The sequence below is a fragment of the Vulpes lagopus genome, chromosome 3 (genome assembly GCF_018345385.1).
Source record: "Vulpes lagopus strain Blue_001 chromosome 3, ASM1834538v1, whole genome shotgun sequence".
In the NCBI taxonomy this organism is placed as follows: domain Eukaryota; kingdom Metazoa; phylum Chordata; class Mammalia; order Carnivora; family Canidae; genus Vulpes; species Vulpes lagopus.
The window spans coordinates 68,822,092-68,841,620 of NC_054826.1; the positions used below are offsets into that span (position 1 = coordinate 68,822,092).

The following is a 19,529-nucleotide window of genomic DNA, read 5'->3' on the forward strand; positions in this document are numbered from 1 at the left end:
GAAGTATTTAGAAAGTAAAATTGGCTGACATTTGGATGCTGACTGGATGTGGAGGTTGGGAAGAGGTAAGGGAATGGGAGAAGGAAGGAATAAGGTAATGGTATGGGGACAAGAGTTATTGACTGGAATCAGAATGGGGATCAGATTCAGCAGGGATGAAGATTTGTTCAAGTTTGAATGTATTGAGTTTTAAAAGCCTGGGTTTTGACCAAGTGGAAAGATTTTGCTGCCGGCTGGACATCCAGACCTGAAGCTTGGGTGAGCAATGAGGTGGAAGAGGAATGTGAGGTCAGGCGTCAAAGTGTAGATTTGGGATTTAGAGCTACATGAGGGCATGGAACCAAAGGAAAAAATAGTAGGGCAGGGGACCAGGGAGGCGACCCTAGGAAACCCCAGAGGCTTAGGAGCTGGGGGAAGAGTGGGAGAAGACATCAGGAAAGATCTTTGTTCCAGATTGGAGGAGAGAGGGGCCATGTGCTCAGGATCCTTCTAGGGGTGGTGAGCCCAGGCTAAATTGCAAAGCAAGGCCTAGTGAATTGTGAGCAGGTATTGTAGATTCCTGATTAATTGCTTTGACCTTAGTGTCTCATGCCCTTCCCTACTTTTCCCCCTCTTCTTGCCAATCCACCATTCTTTAATTTTTTTTTTAATTTTTTTTTTTTTTAATTTATTTATGATAGGCACACAGTGAGAGAGAGAGAGGCAGAGACACAGGCAGAGGGAGAAGCAGGCTCCATGCACCGGGAGCCCGATGTGGGATTCAATCCCGGGTCTCCAGGATCGCGCCCTGGGCCAAAGGCAGGCGCCAAACCGCTGCGCCACCCAGGGATCCCCCAATCCACCATTCTTATATTATCTGATTGGCAAGTATGAATTAGGGCCTTGTAGCCATTTTTTTTTTTTTAAAGAATTTAATTTATTTATTTGAGAGAGCAGGAGAGAGAGAGAATGAGCAGGAGAAGGGACAGAGAGAGAGGGAGAAGTAAACTCTCCCCACAGTATGGAGCCCTATGCGGACTCGATCGCAGTACCCTGAGGTTATGTCCTGAGCCAAAAGCAGATGCTTAACCAACTGAGCCACCCATGTGCCTCTGGTAACCATTTTTTTTTTTTTTTTTTTTCTGGTAACCATTTTAATAGCTATTCTGGCTCATTTACTCTTTTAGGACAGCAGTATGTTTTCTATACAGACCTACTGACCATGTTAAATGAAAAACATTCATGTACACCTGTTTTGCTATTTTAGGAACGTGTCAGTACTCCCAGAATCAACTTTGTTCAGATTGGACCAGGAAGAAAAAACTTGTGATATAGATACTCCATTAGGAAATCTTTCTAAATTGATGGAAAATACCTGTGTCAGGTTTGTAACAATGAGTGAGTCTGAAATTTACCCCACTTTTCCTAAGGAATGTTATTTCTAACAGCATTTCCTTTTCTTTTTAGCCAAAAACTTCGAGATTTAATCATTGACTTACGTGAACCTCAGTTTATATCCTACCTCAGTTCTGTTCTTCCATATGATGCAAAGGATACAGTTGCCTGCATTCTAAAAGGTATGTGATAATCAGCATGTCTGCTTCCATTGATTGTTCTTGGTTGTATTTATAATTGAATGTGCATTATTATCTCGCATTTTTATAACTTATTAAACTTGTGATAATAGTTTTTAGACAGATTCTCTTGGGAAGAAGTTTACATTTATCCCTTAATATCACTGTGACATTTTCTTACTTTGAAAAGACGTATTGAAGAACAGAGTTGAATAGAGGCTGCAAGTTTCTTTCTTTTCTTTTCTTTCCTTCCTCCCTTCCTTCCTTCCTTCCTTTCTTGATTTTACTTATTTATTCATGAGAGACACACAGAGAGAGGCAGAGACACAGGCAGAAGGAGAAGCAGGCTCCATGCAGGGAGCCGGATGTGGACTTGATCCTGGGATTCCGGGAGCCGAAGGCAGATGCTTAACCGCTGAGCCACCCAGGTGTCCCGAGGCTGCAAGGTTTTTTTTTTTTTTTTTTTTTTTTTTTTATGATAGTCACAGAGAGAGAGAGAGAGAGGCAGAGACACAGGCGGAGGGAGAAGCAGGCTCCATGCACCGGGAGCCTGATGTGGGATTCGATCCCGGGTCTCCAGGATCGCGCCCTGGGCCAAAGGCAGGCGCCAAACCGCTGCGCCACCCAGGGATCCCTGCAAGTTTCTTATAGTTAATTTGCTCACTGAAATCCAACATTCTTTTTCCTATTATTTTTAAATTTAAATGTAGGTTTGAATAAACCTCAGAGGCAAGCAATGAAAAAGGTACTTCTTTCAAAAGACTACACACTCATTGTGGGTATGCCTGGAACAGGAAAAACAACTACAATATGTACTCTTGTAAGTAAGGTTATTATGCTTTTGCTTAGAGACTCTTTAAATTGGCTTCTCAGTTCGGAGAATGTGATGTTTTCTATCAGAAGAGCTGAATTTTAGATCAAAAGGCTTTATTTCAAATTAACCTTTTAGAATGACATGAGAAATATAAAAGCTGTCACAAAAAAGTTGTAATCATGTTGTAGGTTTCTTGTATTTAGGGTTGTCTGAGATCTCTTTCTGTTGGTGGCATGTATATCATTGTATGCTTTCCTTCCCTTTTTCTTAAAAAATATTTTATTTATTTAATCATGAGAGACACAGAGAGGGGCAGAGGGAGAAACAGGCTTCACGCAGGTAGCCTGATGCGGGACTTGATCCTAGGACTCTGGGATCATGCTCTGAGCCAAAGATAGACGCTTAACATCAAGCCACCCAGGTGTCCCATCCTTCCCTTTAAAATTGAGAAATTTCAGGACACCTGGGTGGCTCAGCAGTTTGGTGCCTGTTTTGGCTCAGGGCATAATCCTGGGGACCTGGGATCGAGTCCCACGTCGGGCTCCCTGCATGGAGCCTGCCTGTGTCTCTGCCTCTCTCTCTCTCTGTGTGTCTCTCATGAATAGATAAATAAAATCTTAAAAAAAAAAGAAAAGATAATGCCATGTTATTTTCATAAAACCTTTTGACTTCATAATTTTGTAAAATGTTACCTTGACTCAGCTCAAAATGATGCTTCTTATTAAGTTTAAGCATGTTAAAAATTATCTGGAATTAAAAGTAATGCTATTTTCCTTTCTTTTATTCATTATTAGGTAAGAATTCTCTATACCTGTGGTTTTAGTGTTTTGTTGACCAGCTATACACACTCTGCTGTTGACAATATTCTTTTGAAGTTAGCAAAGTTTAAAATAGGATTTTTGCGTTTGGGTCGGACTCAGAAGGTACATCAAGACATCCAGAAATTCACAGAAGAGGAAATTTGCAGATCAAAGTCCATTAAATCCTTAGCTCTTCTGGAAGAACTGTACAACAGTCATGTAAGTACAATTATTGCATAATAATACCAATAGTAATTTTTGTAGACAGACCAGGTGGAGAAACACCATTCTGGGAAATTTTGTCACATTGACTAGTTTTTTTTATTTTTTTATTTTATTTTATTTTATTTTATTTTATTTTTTTATTTTAAAGATTTTATTTATTTATTCATGAGAGACACAGAGAGAGAGAGAGAGAAAGGAACAAACACAGGTAGAGGGAGAAGCAGACTCCATGCAAGGAGCCTGATGTGGGACTCGATCCCGAGTCTCCAGGATCACACCCTGAGCTGAAGGCAGTGCTAAACCGCTGAGCCACCTGGGCTGCGAGACCAGTTTATTAATTTATAGTTTGTCTTTGCTTTTGAACTGAAATGATGTTTCTGGTTTATTCAGGGCTCCCATCTCCTAGTTTAAAATACCCTAGTTATGGAAAACGCCCATTTCTCTCTACTCACAAGGCTTCTGACACTAGTGGAGTTAGTGCAGATTCCACAGGTTAAGGCTCAGCCGCTTACTAAGATTGCACTACCCTCTTTAGTTCTCAGTTCTCAATTGGGGGCCTCCTGTTCATCTGAACAACCAGGCGTAAATCAGGGTTCCTATGACCACATCCTTAGGTTCAATAATTTGCTAGAATGGCTAACAGAATTCAAGTAAGTGCTTTACTTATTATATTACCGGATGTGTTATACAGGATGCAATTTAGGAACAGTCAAATGGAAGAGATGCATAGGGTTAGGAATGTGGAAAGGGGCATGGAGCTTCTATATCCTCTCCAGATGAACCACCTTTCCAGCACCATGATGTGTTCACCTTCCCTAGAACCTCCCTGAACCCCTTTGTGTAGGGTTTTCATGGAGATTCCATCATGTAGACACAATTGATTAAACCATTGGTGGTTGGTGATTAGCTCAATCCCTTGCCCCTCTACCCTTCCCTAAGTAGAAGATGGGGCTCTGTCCTCTGGGTAGGGTTGGGTAGGGATGGGGCTGAAAGTTCTAACCTTTTAATCTCTAGATTGGTTCCTCTGGCAACCAACTCCTGTCCTCTCAGCATAAATGCAGGTATTGTTGAAAGGGATTTACTATGAATAACAAAAGATATTCCTCTCACCCCTAACACTGAGGAAATTCCAAGGGTTTTAGGAGCTCTGTGTCAGGAACCCAGAGGAAGATGAAACATGTATTATTATATTACAATATCATACCTAGAAAACTACTAATAATTAGGATTTTTTAGCAAGTTTGAATTCAAGACAATGGTACATGAATAGTCTAATGATAGGTGTTTCTAGACTTTGAGACTTTCATATAGAAAGTAGCTTTTGTTTTTTTAGTTAAGTCTGTATATAGGGACATCTCAGTGGCTCAGTGGTTGAGCATCTGCCTTTGGCTTGGGTCATGATTCCCAGGGTCCTGGAATTGAGTCCCCGCATCAGGCTCATTGCAGGGAGCCTGCTTTTTCCTCTGCCTGTGTCTCTGCCTCTCTCTGTGTCTTTCATGAATAAATAAATAAAATCTTGAAAAAAAAGTCTGTATACATTTTTCTGGGAAGGTTTTTTATTTTATTTTATTTTTAAGCAATCTCTATACCCAACATGGGACAGGAGCTCATGACACCAGGATCAAGAGTCACATGCTCTACTGACTGAGCCAGCCAGGCACCCTTCTGTGAAGTTTTTTTTTTTTTTTTAAAGATTTTATTTATTTATTCATGAGAGACAGAGGGAGAGGCAGAGACACAGGCAGAGGGAGAAGCAGGTTCCATGCAGGGAGCCCGACGTGGGACTCAATCCCGGGTCTCCAGGATCATGCCCTGGGCCGAAGGCAGCGCCAAACCGCTGAGCCACCCGGGCTGCCCCCTTCTGTGAAGTTTTAAGTGGTATTTTTGTCTTTGAAAAAAAATCATCTAAAATAAATTTAATAGGCTGTTCCTTCAGCTCCTTTGTCTATTATCTATACTGATTAATGAAAAATTTTGAAGTGGCTAAGGTGTATATTTAATTAACTTTTTAAAAATTAAACTTATTTGAGGTAATTATAGATTTGCATGCAGTATTAAGAAATAACAGAGATCATGTATATCCTTTGCCCAATGGTACTATTTTACAAAACTAGTAAAATATAACCGGGATATGAACACTGATACAGTCTGGATACAGAATAGCTCCATTACCACAAGGAGCATTCATGTTGCACTTTTACAACTATACCCTCTTCATTTCTGCCCCACTGCCTCCTTAACCTCTGATAACCACTTATCTATTTTCAATTTCTACAATTTTCTTATTTCAAGAATGTTATATAAATGGCATCATACAGTATGTAACATTTTGGGGTTGGTGTTTTTCACTTTGTAAGTGCCCTGGAGATTCAGGTTGTTGTGTTTATGAATAGTTTGTTATTTTATATTGGTGAGTATTGTTCTGTTGTAGGGATGTTCCACAGTTTGTTTAACCATTCACCTGTTCAAAAACATCTGGATAGTTTTTGGCTATTGTGAATAAACCTGCCACTCTACATTCATGTGCAGGATTGTGTGTGGATGTAAGTCTATGGGATAAATGCTCAGAAGTGGAATTTCTGGGTCATTTGGTAGTTTCATGCTTAGTTTTTAGGTTTTTTTTTTTTTTGTGGTTGTGGTTGTTGATATTGTTGTTTTATCTCTGTGCCTATCATGGGGCTCAAACCTCACCCCTGTGGAATCAAGGGTCACATGCTCTATAGACTGAGCCAGCTGGGCTCCCTACATGTTTAGCTTTTTTAAAAATTTTTTTTAATTTATTTATTTTTATTTATGATAGTCACACAGAGAGAGAGAGAGGCAGAGACACAGGCAGAGGGAGAAGCAGGCTCCATGCACCGGGAGCCCGACGTGGGACTCGATCAAGGGTCTCCAGGATCGCGCCCTGGGCCAAAGACAGGCGCCAAACTGCTGCGCCACCCAGGGATCCCATGTTTAGCTTTTTTTTAAAAAACTACCAAACTGTTTTCCAAAGCAGCTGTATCATTCTATATTACCATCAGCAATGTATGAATGATCCTTGTCTGCATTTGGTGATGTTACTGTTTTTCATTTTGGATATTTTGATAGGTATATAATGATACCTCACTGTGATTTTATGTGTGTTTTTTTTTTTTTTTAAGATTTTATTTTTTATTCATGAGAGAGAGGCAGAGACACAGGCAGAGGGAGAAGTAGGCTCCGTGCAAGGAGCAGGATGCGGGACTTGATCCTGGATTTTGGGATCACACCCTGAGCCAAAGGCAGATGGCAATCTGTAATCGCTGAGCCATCCAGGCATGCCCTCATTGTGATTTTAATTTGCATTTTCCTAATGATGGTAATTGATGTTTTTGTGTGCTTGTTTCCTATCTCTGTATCTTCAGTGAAATATTTCTTCATGTCCCACTTGGATTCTTTTTTTCTGTTGAGTTTTGAGAATTTTTTATATATTCTGGATGTTTTTCCTTTAACGAATATATAATTTGTGAATGTGTTCTCTCACTCCACAGTTTTTTGTTTTTGTTTTTTTCACTGTCCTCACAGGGTCCTTTGCAGCAAAAACGGTTTTAATTTTGATAGAGTCTAGTATATAAATTTTTTACTTTCATGCATTCTGCTTTCAGTGTCAAGTTAAAAAACTCTGTCTACTTCTAGATGCTGAAAGTTTCTCCTTTTTTTTTTTTTTTGAAAGTTTTACACTTTTAAGTTTTACATTCAAGTCTGTGACCATTTTGAGTTTTTGTGTAATTTGTGAAGTTTAAGTCAAGGTGTATGTTTTTGCCTGTTAATGTCCAGTTGTTACAGCAGCACTCCTTGAAAAACCATTCATCCCTACATTGAGTTACTTTTGCACCTGTGTTTTAAAAAAACAAAAACCCCCAAAAAACATGAAGCCTGGCTGGCTTAGTTGGAAGACCATGTGACTCTTGATCTTGGGATTGTGAGTTTGTTTGAACCCCACATTAGGTGTAGAGATTACTTAAGTAAATATTTTAAAAAACCCGTTGGGCATATTTGACTGATGCAGACATTCTCAACAGTATATTCACAGATAGGATTCAGCAGTGTATTAGAAGGTTTATATACTGTGAACAAGTGGGATTTATTCCCATGATGGAAGGATCATTCAGCAAGAAAATCTATTAATGTGATCCTCCAGCTTTTAATTTTTGACATGCCTATATCATTAAATTTGAAGTGACTTTCTTGTATAAAGTATTTAATTTTTGACATGCCTATATCATTAAATTTGAAGTGACTTTCTTGTATAAAGTATAAAGCCGGATAAGGTTTTTATCTACTCTCCAGTCTGGTTTTTAGTTGTTTTGATCCCTGTCTTTTAAAATGTACATGGTAGGGTTGCCTGGGTGGCTCAGCAATTTAGCATCTGCCTTTTGACCCAGGGCAGAGACATAGACATAGGCAGAGGGAGAAGCAGGCTCCCCCCTGGGAGCCCGATTTGGGACTTGATCCCAGGACCCCGGGATCACTCCCTGAGCCAGAGGCAGATGCTCAACTGCTGAGCTACCCAGGTGTCCTGGAAATGTTCAATCTTTGAATTATTCCACGGATCTGTCAGTCATTGTTCATTCTTATTTTTCTTCAGGCTGTTTTCTTTCTGTTAATCAGGCTATGTAATTTATATTTTTCTGTGTACTCAGTTCACTGTATCTTTGCCCTCTCCCCTGCTGTTGAGTATAATTCCATGATTTTAAATTTTTGGTTATTATATTTTCAGCTCTAAAATTTCCATTTGCTTTTTCTTTTATCCTCTATTTTTTTGTTGAGACTTTCTGTAGGTTTTTTTTTTTTTTTAATTTCATTCAAGTATGTTTATAGTTGCTCAATGAAACGTTTTTATCATGACTGCTTTAAAATCTTTGTCATATACTAAAAAAAAATAAAAATAAAAAAAAATAAAATCTTTGTCATATACTCTTGATCTTGGGGTGGTGAGTTTGAGCCCACATTGGGTATAGAGATTACTTAAATAAATAAAAAGTTTAAAAAATTATTAATTTCCTGCCTCTCGAGTGTTTCAGTTTTCCATTTGGAAATAATTCAATTTGAGCATTGTAATAGTGTCTAGAAAATTTACTTGATTTTTCAATTAATAGTAAAAAAGAACTAAAATTTTTTGCATACCATAAATGTTTCAGAATTAAACAATATTGGGGAATTCCTCTTGTTTCAGACAAAAATCTTCATTTTGAACTTTTAATTTAAAAACTGGTGAGTACCTGGCCTGCTCAGTCAATGGAGCACAAAACTCTTTTTTTAAAAAATAAAAAAAAAATTTTTTTTTTGGAGCACAAAACTCTTGATCTTGGGGTTGTAAGTTCTAGCCCTACATTGGGTGTAGAGGTTACTTAAAAGTAAAATCTTAAAAAAAATAAATAAATAAGGGGTGCCTGGGTAGCTTAGCTAAGTGTCTGCCTTCAGCTCAGGTCATGATCCTGGAGCCTCAGGATCAGGCCCCACATGGGGCTCTCTGCTCAGCAGAAAATCTGCTTCTTCCTTTGCCTCTCACCCAGCTCCATGTTCTCTCTCTCTCTCTCTTTCTCAAATAGATAAAATCTTTAAAAATAAATGAATAAGTGAATAAATTATGGGAAAAATAAGTCACATTACTTGGATATGTTAGATAATCCATCTATTTTCTTTCTTTGTTTTTAGCGTATAGTTGCAACAACATGTATGGGAATAAACCATCCAATATTTTCTCGTAAAACTTTTGATTTTTGTATTGTGGATGAAGCCTCTCAAATCAGCCAACCAATCTGCCTAGGGCCACTATTTTTTTCTCAGAGATTTGTGTTGGTGGGGGATCATCAACAGCTTCCTCCCCTGGTGCTAAACCGTGAAGCAAGGTAATCAGATGTTGAAGTTTTAATTTTACTTTAATTTTATTTTAATTTTTTAATTTTTTTGAAGTTTTAATTTTAAATTAGATTCTTCTTATGGGACAGTTTAGTGCACTGATAAGCCTGAATTTGATTTGTTGACAGAGCTCTTGGCATGAGTGAAAGCTTATTCAAGAGACTGGAGCAGAATAAGAATGCTGTTGTACAATTAACTGTGCAGTACAGAATGAACAGGTATTTGTGTCAGCTATGAGTGAAATTCATGTTGATTTTTATCTACCAAAACTAAAATTATTTTTGTAATTGCCGTAGTAAAATTATGTCCTTAAGTAACAAACTGACATATGATGGAAAGCTGGAGTGTGGATCAGACAAAGTGGCCAATGCAGTAGTAAACCTACCTAACCTTAAAGATGTAAAGCTGGAACTGGAATTTTATGCTGATTATTCTGAAAATCCTTGGATGATTGGAGTATTTGAGCCAAACAATCCTGTTTGTTTTCTTAATACAGACAAGGTAACAAAAAAACCCAAATCTGAATATTTGCTTTGGTTTTTTTCTTTTTATCCTGTTATTTAAATTCTTCAGTTTTTAATAGTAAATGCTTTAGTGGAGCATATCAGTAAAAACTAGTGTACTTCTTACTTCAACACAAAGAATCTTTTCTTTCTGTAGAGCCAGTGTCTTTGGAAGGAGATTTATTCTGGGGACTAATAGATGTCAAAATTGACTTTTGAAGGAGGAAAGCTAGAAAGTGAACTCAAGTGTATGATTACATTTCTTAGAAAGAAGTTGGCATTGATATTATCAAAGGGCTGAGTTTAAAATAGAGACTTTATTTTTTAGAGCAGTTTTAGGTTCATAGCAAAATTGAACTTCACAGTACGTATATTTACTACCTCCTGCCTCCACATACTCACATAAAGACTGTTTAACAGGGGCACCTGGGTGGCTCAGTGGTTAAGCATCTGCCTTGGGCTCAGGTTGTGATCCCGGGGTGCAGGGATCAAGTCATGAGTGAATAAATAAAATCTTAAAAAAAAAAAAAAAAGACCACTTTATAAACTTATTAAATAAAACTCTTCACAAGGACTATAAATGACTTCTTATTTCTAGGAACTAAGTTTTGACCCTGTTATTTCTACAGTTTATCTTATTTAGTGCTTCTCAGCATTGATTTGGAAGTCTTTACATGACTTCAGATAAAAAATAGTGATGAATTATATGTATGCATATTACTATGAAATAATTATATCTTTTGTTATTATGATGAGTGGTTATTAAAAACAGGTCCCCACTTGCAGGGGAACCTGGTGGGCTCAGTCAGTAGAGCATGTGACTCTTGATCTCAGGATTGTGAATTCAAAACCCATGTTGGGCATAGAATTTACTAAATAAGTAAATATATAAATAAATAAATAGGGCCCACCCTCTGTGCCATGATGGAATTTTCATTCTCTTGGATATTGCCCTTATTAGCATTGCAGGTTCAAGGATTAACAGGTGGGCACTGAGAAATTTTTCAGTAAACTGACCTCACAAATAGCTGCATTTAGAAACCTTTGTTCTAATGTATTAGTTATCATTTATAATTATTTACCCTGCCAGTGATCACTCAGATTCTATGTTTTTGGTACTTACATTTCTTCTTTCTTTGCAACAGGATTCCAAATAAAATGTATTTTTTTTAAGATTTATTTGAGAGAGAGAGAGCACAAGTGGGTGGAGGGGCAGTGGGAGAGGGAAAAGCAGACTCCCTGCTAAGCAGGGAGCCCGATGTAGGGCTTGATCTCAACATGGGGCTTGAACTCAAAACCCTGAGATCAGTACCCCAGCCAAAGGCAGATTGAGCCATCCAGGTGCACCCCAAATAAAATGTATAAAAAATAGTCAAAATTGCAGTACTTGGCTGGCTCAGTCAGTAGAGCATGCAGCCCCTGATCTCAGGGTTTTGAGTTCAAGCCCCATGTTGAGTGTGGAGCCTACTTAAAAAATTACAAAAAAATAAAAATTAAAAAATAATAATAACCAAGATTATGTAAGGATTGTGTAGGAGCAAAATAATCCTTGGAGAGTTTTACCAGGTATGGTAGAACCTGGGGAACTTTATCTGCTCCATTATTTGTATGAACGGCAACAAGAAAATGGAAAGAACACAGATATTAGAGCCAGATCTAAGTTTGGATCCTACTGCTGTGATTTCCTGTGAAGCTTTGGGCGAGTTACTCATCTTTTCTGGCCTTTGTTATTTGTAAATTAGGGGTTAACAAAGTAAAGTACGTGAAGCCCAATGTGTGGTTGGGTCTCAGAGATTTTAATCTGGGCTGTAGGATTTTTAAAATGGGTTGCCTTTGGGTAGCTTTCTGAAGGTGACTAATGTTCTTCATTTTTGTTCATTCTTTCACCTTCCACTTTTTCTTTTCTTTCTTTTCTTTTTTCTTTTTTCTTTTCTTTCCTTTTTCTTTTCTTTTCTTTTTTCTTCCTTGTACTGTCAACTTTTAAAATAAAGATATTTTTCATGTTTCCACAACTGATAGTATATTCTCTATGGCAACCTGTGTACCGTACTCTTGACTCTTTCTCTGTGTAGGTTCCAGCACCAGAACAAGTTGAAAAGGGTGGTGTGAGCAATATAACAGAAGCCAAACTAATAGTTTTCCTGACCTCTGTTTTTATTAAGGTAATTAATTCTAAATTTTAAATTTAATTCTAAAAATTTGAGGGCCAATAAATATTAAGGTGATGCATAATATAACATTAGAATGCAAGGAACTCAAGACCTAGCATTAATCTTCATTCATTAAGATGAGAGGACTGACCCTAATTGCTTTCATTCTATTTTGAGAAAATTATCTAAGATGTAATTTTTTATAACAGCATTTTGGGTTTCCATTTAGGGTAATTTTTGGTAACATCAGCTAATTCTGATTGTATGAGTATAGGGTTGAGTCTGTGTTTAGGGATTGAAAACTTCAGTGTAAGGGATAGCAGAAAGTGTAATGTGTTTCTTTGTAGTTTTTTTGTTTTTGTGTAGCAGCACTGTTCTAGTGGTGTGCAAACCACTATTCTGTCATGAATCTAGAAATCAAGGGAGCAGTGTTTGAGGAAGTTACTTAATCTCAGAAAATATGGATATAGACTTAGATCAAATTAGTAATTCTATTTACTCCTTGCAACAAGAGGATCTGTTATAAACATTAATCAGATGCATTATGTAAACATGTAATTTAATAATTTAGTAAAGCTTAAATAACAGAAATCAGGATTTTCATTTTCATTGTTTTTCTTTTCTGTATAGGCTGGATGTAAACCCTCTGATATTGGTATCATTGCACCCTACAGGCAGCAGTTAAAGATCATCAATGATTTATTGTTCCATTCTTCTATCAGGATGGTCGAAGTTAACACTGTAGACAAATACCAAGGAAGAGACAAAAGCATCATTCTGGTATCTTTTGTTAGAAGTAATAAAGATGGACCTGTGAGTTCATTATATATATATATTTTAAATATTTATTTATTTATTTGACAGAGAGAGAAAGAGAGAGCACAAGGTGGGAGAGGGAGGAGGAGAAGCAGGCTCCCAGTGGAGCAGAAAGCCCGATGTGGGGCTTGATCCTGGACTCTGGGATCATGACCTGAGCCAAAGGCAGATGCTTATTAACTGACTGAGCCACCCTGGCGCCCCTTCACTGTAATTTTCTGCTGATTTGTTTGGGACATTTTTTTTTCTTTTCTTTTCTTTTTTTTCAGGTTGTGGTAAAAACCCCATGTAATATAAGATTTAAAATCATCGCTGTTTTTAAGTATACAGTTCAGTGGTGTTAAGTGTATGCACAGTGTTGTGCAGCAGATCTTTTGAACTTTTTCATTTTGCAAAACTGAAACTATACCCATGAATAATAACTCTCCATTTCCCTCTCCCTCTAGTCCCTGGCAACCACCATTCTGCTTTCTGTCTTTCAATTTGACTAGTTATCTCATATAAGTGGAATTATATGGTTTATTTGTAAGAGAGAGATAGCAAGAGAGAGCACAAGCAGAGACGAGACAGAGAAGCAGACACCCTGCTGAGCAGGGAACCCAATGCAGGACTTGGTCCTGGGACCTCAGGATCATGACCTGAGCCAAAGGCAGATGCTTAACCCACTGAGTCATCCAGGTGCCTGGTATTTGATCTTTTTTTTTTTTATCTTTTGTAATTGGCTTGTTTCATTCAGCATGGTGTCCCCAAGATTCATCTGTGTTCTTTTTTTTTTTTTTTTTTTTTTTTTTTATTATTTTTTATTTATGATAGTCACAGAGAGAGAGAGAGAGAGGCAGAGACACAGGCAGAGGGAGAAGCAGGCTCCATGCACCGGGAGCCCGATGTGGGATTCGATCCCGGGTCTCCAGGATCGCGCCCCGGGCCAAAGGCAGGCGCCAAACCGCTGCGCCACCCAGGGATCCCGATTCATCTGTGTTCTAATACGTATCAGAATTTTATACCTTTTTTTAAAAATTTTTTTAAAATTTTTATTTATTTATGATAGTCACAGAGAGAGAGAGAGAGAGAGAGAGAGAGGCAGAGACACAGGCAGAGGGAGAAGCAGGCTTCATGCACCAGAAGCCCGATGTGGGATTCGATCCCGGATCTCCAGGATCGTGCCGTGGGCCAAAGGCAGGCGCTAAACCGCTGCGCCACCCAGGGATCCCCAGAATTTTATACCTTTTAAGGCTGAATGATACTCCATTGCATGTATATGGTACATTTTGTTTATGTTTTCATCTATCAGTGGACATTTGGGTTGCTTCTACCTTTTGGCTGTTATGTTTGGGGCATTTTAAACAAATAGAGGCTTCCTTAGATATACTTTTGATTTTATATATAATTTCATTTTGTTTTTTGCATTTTTACCTATTTTTGCTTCATTTTTCTCTATTATGTGATACCTTCTATATGGTCCTAAAAAATATATGTAGCAAGAAGTCTCCTTTCTACCCAGGTCCTCTTCTACTCAGTTCTTACCCTCACAGCTAATCACAATTTGGTGTTTTTTCTTTTTAATTTTAATTTCATTATAATTAATATACAGTGTTAGTTTCAGGTATATAATACAGTGATTAAAAAATTCTGTACTCAGGGCTCATCATGATAAGTGTACTCTAAATCCCCTTTACCAATTTCACCCATTCCCCTACTCACCTTCCCTATGGTAATCATCAGTTTGTTCTCTATAGTTAAGAGTCCATTTTTTGGTTTGAATTTTTTCTTTGTTCATTTGTTTTGTTTCTTAAATTCCACATGAGTGAAATTATATGGTATTTATCTTTCTTTGACTTATTTCACTTAGTCTTATACCCTTATATCCATGTTGTTGCATTTGTAAGATTTCATTTTTTCTTATGGCTGAGTAATATTCCATTATTTATATGTACCACATCTTTATCCATTTATCTGTGGTTGGACACTTGGGCTGCTTCTAAAATTTGGCTATTGTAAATAATACTGCAGTAAACATGGGGTGTGTACATCCTTTTGTGGTTTTTTGGTTTGGTTTGGTGTTTGGATTTTTTTTTAAAGATTTTCTTTTAATGTATTTATTTGAGAGAGAAAAAATAAGAGAACATCAGGGAAAGGGCAGAAAGAGAAGTAGAAGCAGACTTCCCACTGAGCAGGGACCCCAACGTGGGGCTCGATCCCAGGACCCTAGGATCATGACCTGAGTTGAAGGCAGATGTTTAACCAACTAAGCCACCCAGGCACCCCTAGAGATTTTATTTATTTATTCATGAGAGACACACAGAGAAAGAGAGGCAGAGACACAGGCAGAGGGAGAAGCATGAACCTGGAACCTGATGTGGGTCTTGATCCCAGGACCCTGGGATCACACCCTGAGCCAAAGGCCAACGCTCAACCACTGAGTCACCCAGGCATCCCATCCTTTTGAATTGATGTTTTTGTATTCATTGGATAAATGCCCAGTAGTAAAATTACTGAATCATATGGTAATTCTATTTTTAAGTTTTTGAGGAACCCCTATACTGTTTTCCGTAGTGGCTGCACCAGTTTGCATTCCCTTGACGAAGCACGGGCGTTCCTTTTCCCTACGTCTTTGTCAGCGTTTGTTTCTGGGTTTTTTTATTTTTGCCTTTCTGTCAGGTGTGAGGTAATTTCTCATTGTGGTTTTGATTTGCATTTCCTTAATAATGTTTTTTTCATGTGTTTTCTTTGGAGAAATGTCTGTTCATGTCTTCTCATTTAATTGGATTATTCAGTTTTTTTGGTGTTAAGTTGTATACAATTTGTGTTTTTTTGGGTAACCTATATAATTCCTTTAGGCATAAACAAACAGACATGAATCATTATTCATATTTACCCATTTTTTTGTTGTTGTTTTGTTTTTTTTTGTTTTTTTTTTTACACAGGAGGTAATATATACACTCTAATGGACTCTGCTTTTTTCTTAATAAAATAGCTTGGAGATCTTTCCATGTCATCACACAGAGATGTGTGTGTGTGTGTGTCATGGTATATTTAACCACTCCCCTGAGTGTCTAAGGCTATTACAAGTTTTTTTTTTTTTTTTTTTAATTTATCCATGAGAGACACAGAGAGAGAGAGAGAGGCGGGGGGGGGGGGGGTGTAGAGACACAGGCAAAGGGAGAAGCAGGCTCCATGCAGGGAGCCCAACGTGGGACTTGATCCCAGGACCCCAGGATATTGCTCTGGGCCGAAGGCAGGTGCTAAACCGCTGAGCCACCCGGGCTGCCATTTCCATAGAATTTTAAATGTATCAGTGGATCTTTTTTGGAATATATGCTTAAAGTAGGAAAATAGTTCACAACAAACTGTGTTCTTTGCCAGAACAAACTTAAATGTATAAGAAAACCCAAATAACTGAAAATTCTTTCTTTCAGATTGGTGAACTCCTGAAAGATTGGCGACGTCTTAATGTTGCTATAACCAGAGCCAAACATAAACTGATTCTCCTGGGATGTGTGCCATCATTAAACCGCTATCCTCCATTGGGGAAGTTACTTCATCATCTAAACTCAGAAAAATTAATATCCTTTTTGTGTTGTATATGATCACATCTGTGCTATTGTGAGTATTTTATTTATGTGCTTATATAAATTAAAACTTAGTGCCCTGTGCTTTCCATAGGCACATTTCAAAGACCTGATTCTACAAAGGAAAAAGAAAACAATTCACAGGAAATAATTTTAAGCAAAAAGTGAAATAATGAAGGTGAATGGAAAAGGATAGTTTGTGAAGTGAGAAAGTGATCTGTGCCCTAGGGGCAGGGTACATGCTTCCTAGAACACACCTGGGAAAAGTGGTACGCCTTCTGGTTCTTCTCACCCCAATTTATAATCTTTTTTTTCCTTTAATCTAGGACAAAGCATTAAAATTTTTTTAAAAATTAAAAAAACAAAAAAAAATAAAATAAAATTTTTTTAAAAATTAAGAGAATTGAAAAAAATGGAGTTATTCTTTGTCATATTGTAGATAATGATTAAAAATCATTTAAAAAAATTACTTAGAGGTCTTAGGCTAAGATATGTAAACTTTATGGTTTAAGTACATTATTATCCACAGAATGCCATAAAATGTTTTTTAGCAGTCTTGTAAATCAAGTTACAAAATGTTAAATAATGTCATAAATGTTTTTGTGTAATTCCATTTGGTGTTAAGTGTATCTTCCTTAATTTATTTTACATCATGGATCTTCCATCAGAGGAACATGAAAGTCTTTGTCATGTATTGGGTGATTTTCAAGGAAGATAAAGCATTGTTTCCCTTGATTTCTCATACTGGCATAGTTATCTCCTCTAAATATTACCTGTTATTTGCAATTTGGATATGCTATGAAAGCAGTGCCTGGTTTGATTGTGAAGATCATTTTTATCCCAAGGATATGAAATGATATAAATGTTCTCTGTTGAGAGTTCCAGTTTTTTATTTTATTTATTTATTTTTTTGGTATAATCTAGTTAAACACAGTTCTATCACTGTGTAAAATTTAACACACTATTAAATTTTTTCAGTACAGGTGTACCCAAAACTGAAAAGTCTGTTTTATAGATACTATGTGTTTTTGTGTGAGCTACAAAGTGTTTGATAAGTTTTTACCAGCTTTAATGATAGATTAACTTTTGGAACTGAGGAACTTTAAATCTAAAATTTCAATACTGATTTGATTTTGTAGATTTTTATCATTTTGTTTGTTTAAGAGATTAGGTAAAGAAAATTGATTTGTCTTTATCACTTGAACACAATCTTGTGATGATGAGAAACACGGGTGTGATTCTTTTCTGTGTTTTGAGATCTGTGATTCAAAGACCATTTCGTTGGGTTTTTCCCCCTGTTGGTTTTTGGTATAATATACATTTTCACTTTAAACCTAGGCTTTTAGGGCAGCCCCGGTGGCTCAGCGGTTTAGCACCGCCTACAGCCCAGGGCGTGATCTTGGAGTCCCGGGATCGGGATCGAGTTCCATGTCCAGCTCCCTGCATGGAGCCTGCTTCTCCCTCTGCCTCTCTCTCTCCTCTCTGTGTATTCTCATGAATAAATAAATAAAATCTTTAATAAAATAAACCTTTTAGGCTTTTAAATTATTACTTATAAATTATTTCCAATTAATTTGATTCCCCCTTTCTCACTTGTTATTTTGTATTCAGTATTCTATAGTAGATTTTGATATAAAAGAAAATAATTCTTTCCTTTGAGAAATTTTATTTGCTAAACTGATGGCAAATTAGAAAGGTATGTCCCAGGCAGCCCAGGTGGGTCAGCAGTTTAGCTCCGCCTTCAGCCCAAGGTGTGATCTTGGAGACTCAGATCAATTTTTCTTTCTTCTTTCTTTCTTTCTTCTTTCTTTCTTTCTTTCTTTCTTTCTTTCTTTCTTTCTTTCTTTCTTTTCTTTCTTTCTTTCTTTCTTTCTTTCTTTCTTTCTTTCTTTCTTTCTTTCTTTTTCTTCTTTCTCTTTTCCTCCCTTCCTCCCTCCCTTCCTTCCTGACCAATTTTACCTCAGTGTATCAGTCTTTGGGAGGGGGGTCATCTCTTTCAAAGTTGTTCTTTCTTTGTTTAAATGAATGTTAAATATGTTAAAATTGTTGCTTCTACCTCATGTTTTTAAAAATTACTTGCAGTTTTTATTAAATAGTTTTCTACTTTTAGACTTGTATGTGTCAGTTATTAATCTTGAATAAGGGCAGCCCGGGTGCTTCAGCTATTTGGCGCCGCCTTCAGCCCAGGAGACCCGGGATTGAGTCCCATGTCGGGCTCTCTGCATGGAGCCTGCTTCTCCCTCTGCCTGTGTCTCTGCCTCTCTCTCTCTGTCTCTCATGAATAAATAAATAAAATCTTTAAAAAAAATCTTGAATAATGATTCACAGTTGTCTAGCATTTTTTTTCAAGTAGTAAATGAAGTTTTCTGAAGTTATTGAGCCTTTCAGAAGTTATTTTAATCTGCAAAATGGAGACAGTTCCATCCTCATGGGGTGGTTTTGAAAATGAAAAGACTTTGGCCTAGGAACTGATTGTACAATTACATGCTCATTCACACTAGAGGGGGCATGGAAAATCAGTGGTGAAAAGATAATGCGATAGTTGGCTATACATATGGAAAAAGTGAAATTTGATCCTGTTCCACACCATTCATTAAAATCAATTCTGGGTGCAATTAAGAGACCTAAATATGAAATTTAAATCTTTGTAAATTCCTCTTTTAAAATTTATTATTTATTTATTTTTAAAGATTTTATTTATTTCCTCATGAGAGACACAGAGAGAGAGGCAGAAACATACAGGCAGAGGGAGAAGCAGGCTCTCTATGGTGACCCTGATGTGGGACTCGATCCTAAGACCCCAGGATCACACCCTGAGCCGAAGGCAGACACTCAACCACTGAGCCACTCAGCTGCACCCAAAACGTTTTTAAATTAAATGTAGAATTCAGTAGTTTTTAGTTTTTAAACCATAAATTCAACTACAAGAAAAGTAAGAATTTATATTTATCAAAGGTCTCTATAAAGAGAGAAAATATTAGCCAGAAAATGGTGACACATTACTGACACCAAACTAGTATGTAGAATATTAGGTAATGTATATAGGCCAGTAAGAAAAAGATAAGGCAATGAAAAATAGGCTAAAGACCTGAACAGTTTTTTTGCAGAGAAACTCCAAATATTAAAACATGGGGAAAGTGCTCAGCATCATTAGTAATGAGACCTATACAAAATAGACCCATCCTATAATCACCCAGAAGACTGGCCAAAAAAATG

General features: G+C 37.2%; 1 protein-coding gene across 1 annotated transcript in view; it reads left to right on the forward strand.

Moving 5' to 3' along the window:
• The window catches only part of DNA2 (DNA replication helicase/nuclease 2), a 55,727-nt gene extending 37,963 nt beyond the window's left edge, over positions 1-17,764 (forward strand). The window contains exons 11-21 of the mRNA XM_041749714.1: positions 1,247-1,363; positions 1,447-1,556; positions 2,264-2,373; positions 3,162-3,386; positions 9,072-9,265; positions 9,404-9,493; positions 9,572-9,776; positions 11,851-11,940; positions 12,559-12,741; positions 16,161-16,307; positions 16,963-17,764. Of these exons, the coding sequence (XP_041605648.1) occupies positions 1,247-1,363; positions 1,447-1,556; positions 2,264-2,373; positions 3,162-3,386; positions 9,072-9,265; positions 9,404-9,493; positions 9,572-9,776; positions 11,851-11,940; positions 12,559-12,741; positions 16,161-16,307; positions 16,963-17,031 (1,540 nt within the window). The 3' untranslated portion in view covers positions 17,032-17,764. The remainder of the gene's footprint in view (positions 1-1,246; positions 1,364-1,446; positions 1,557-2,263; positions 2,374-3,161; positions 3,387-9,071; positions 9,266-9,403; positions 9,494-9,571; positions 9,777-11,850; positions 11,941-12,558; positions 12,742-16,160; positions 16,308-16,962) is intronic.
• Positions 17,765-19,529: the final 1,765 nt, after the last annotated feature.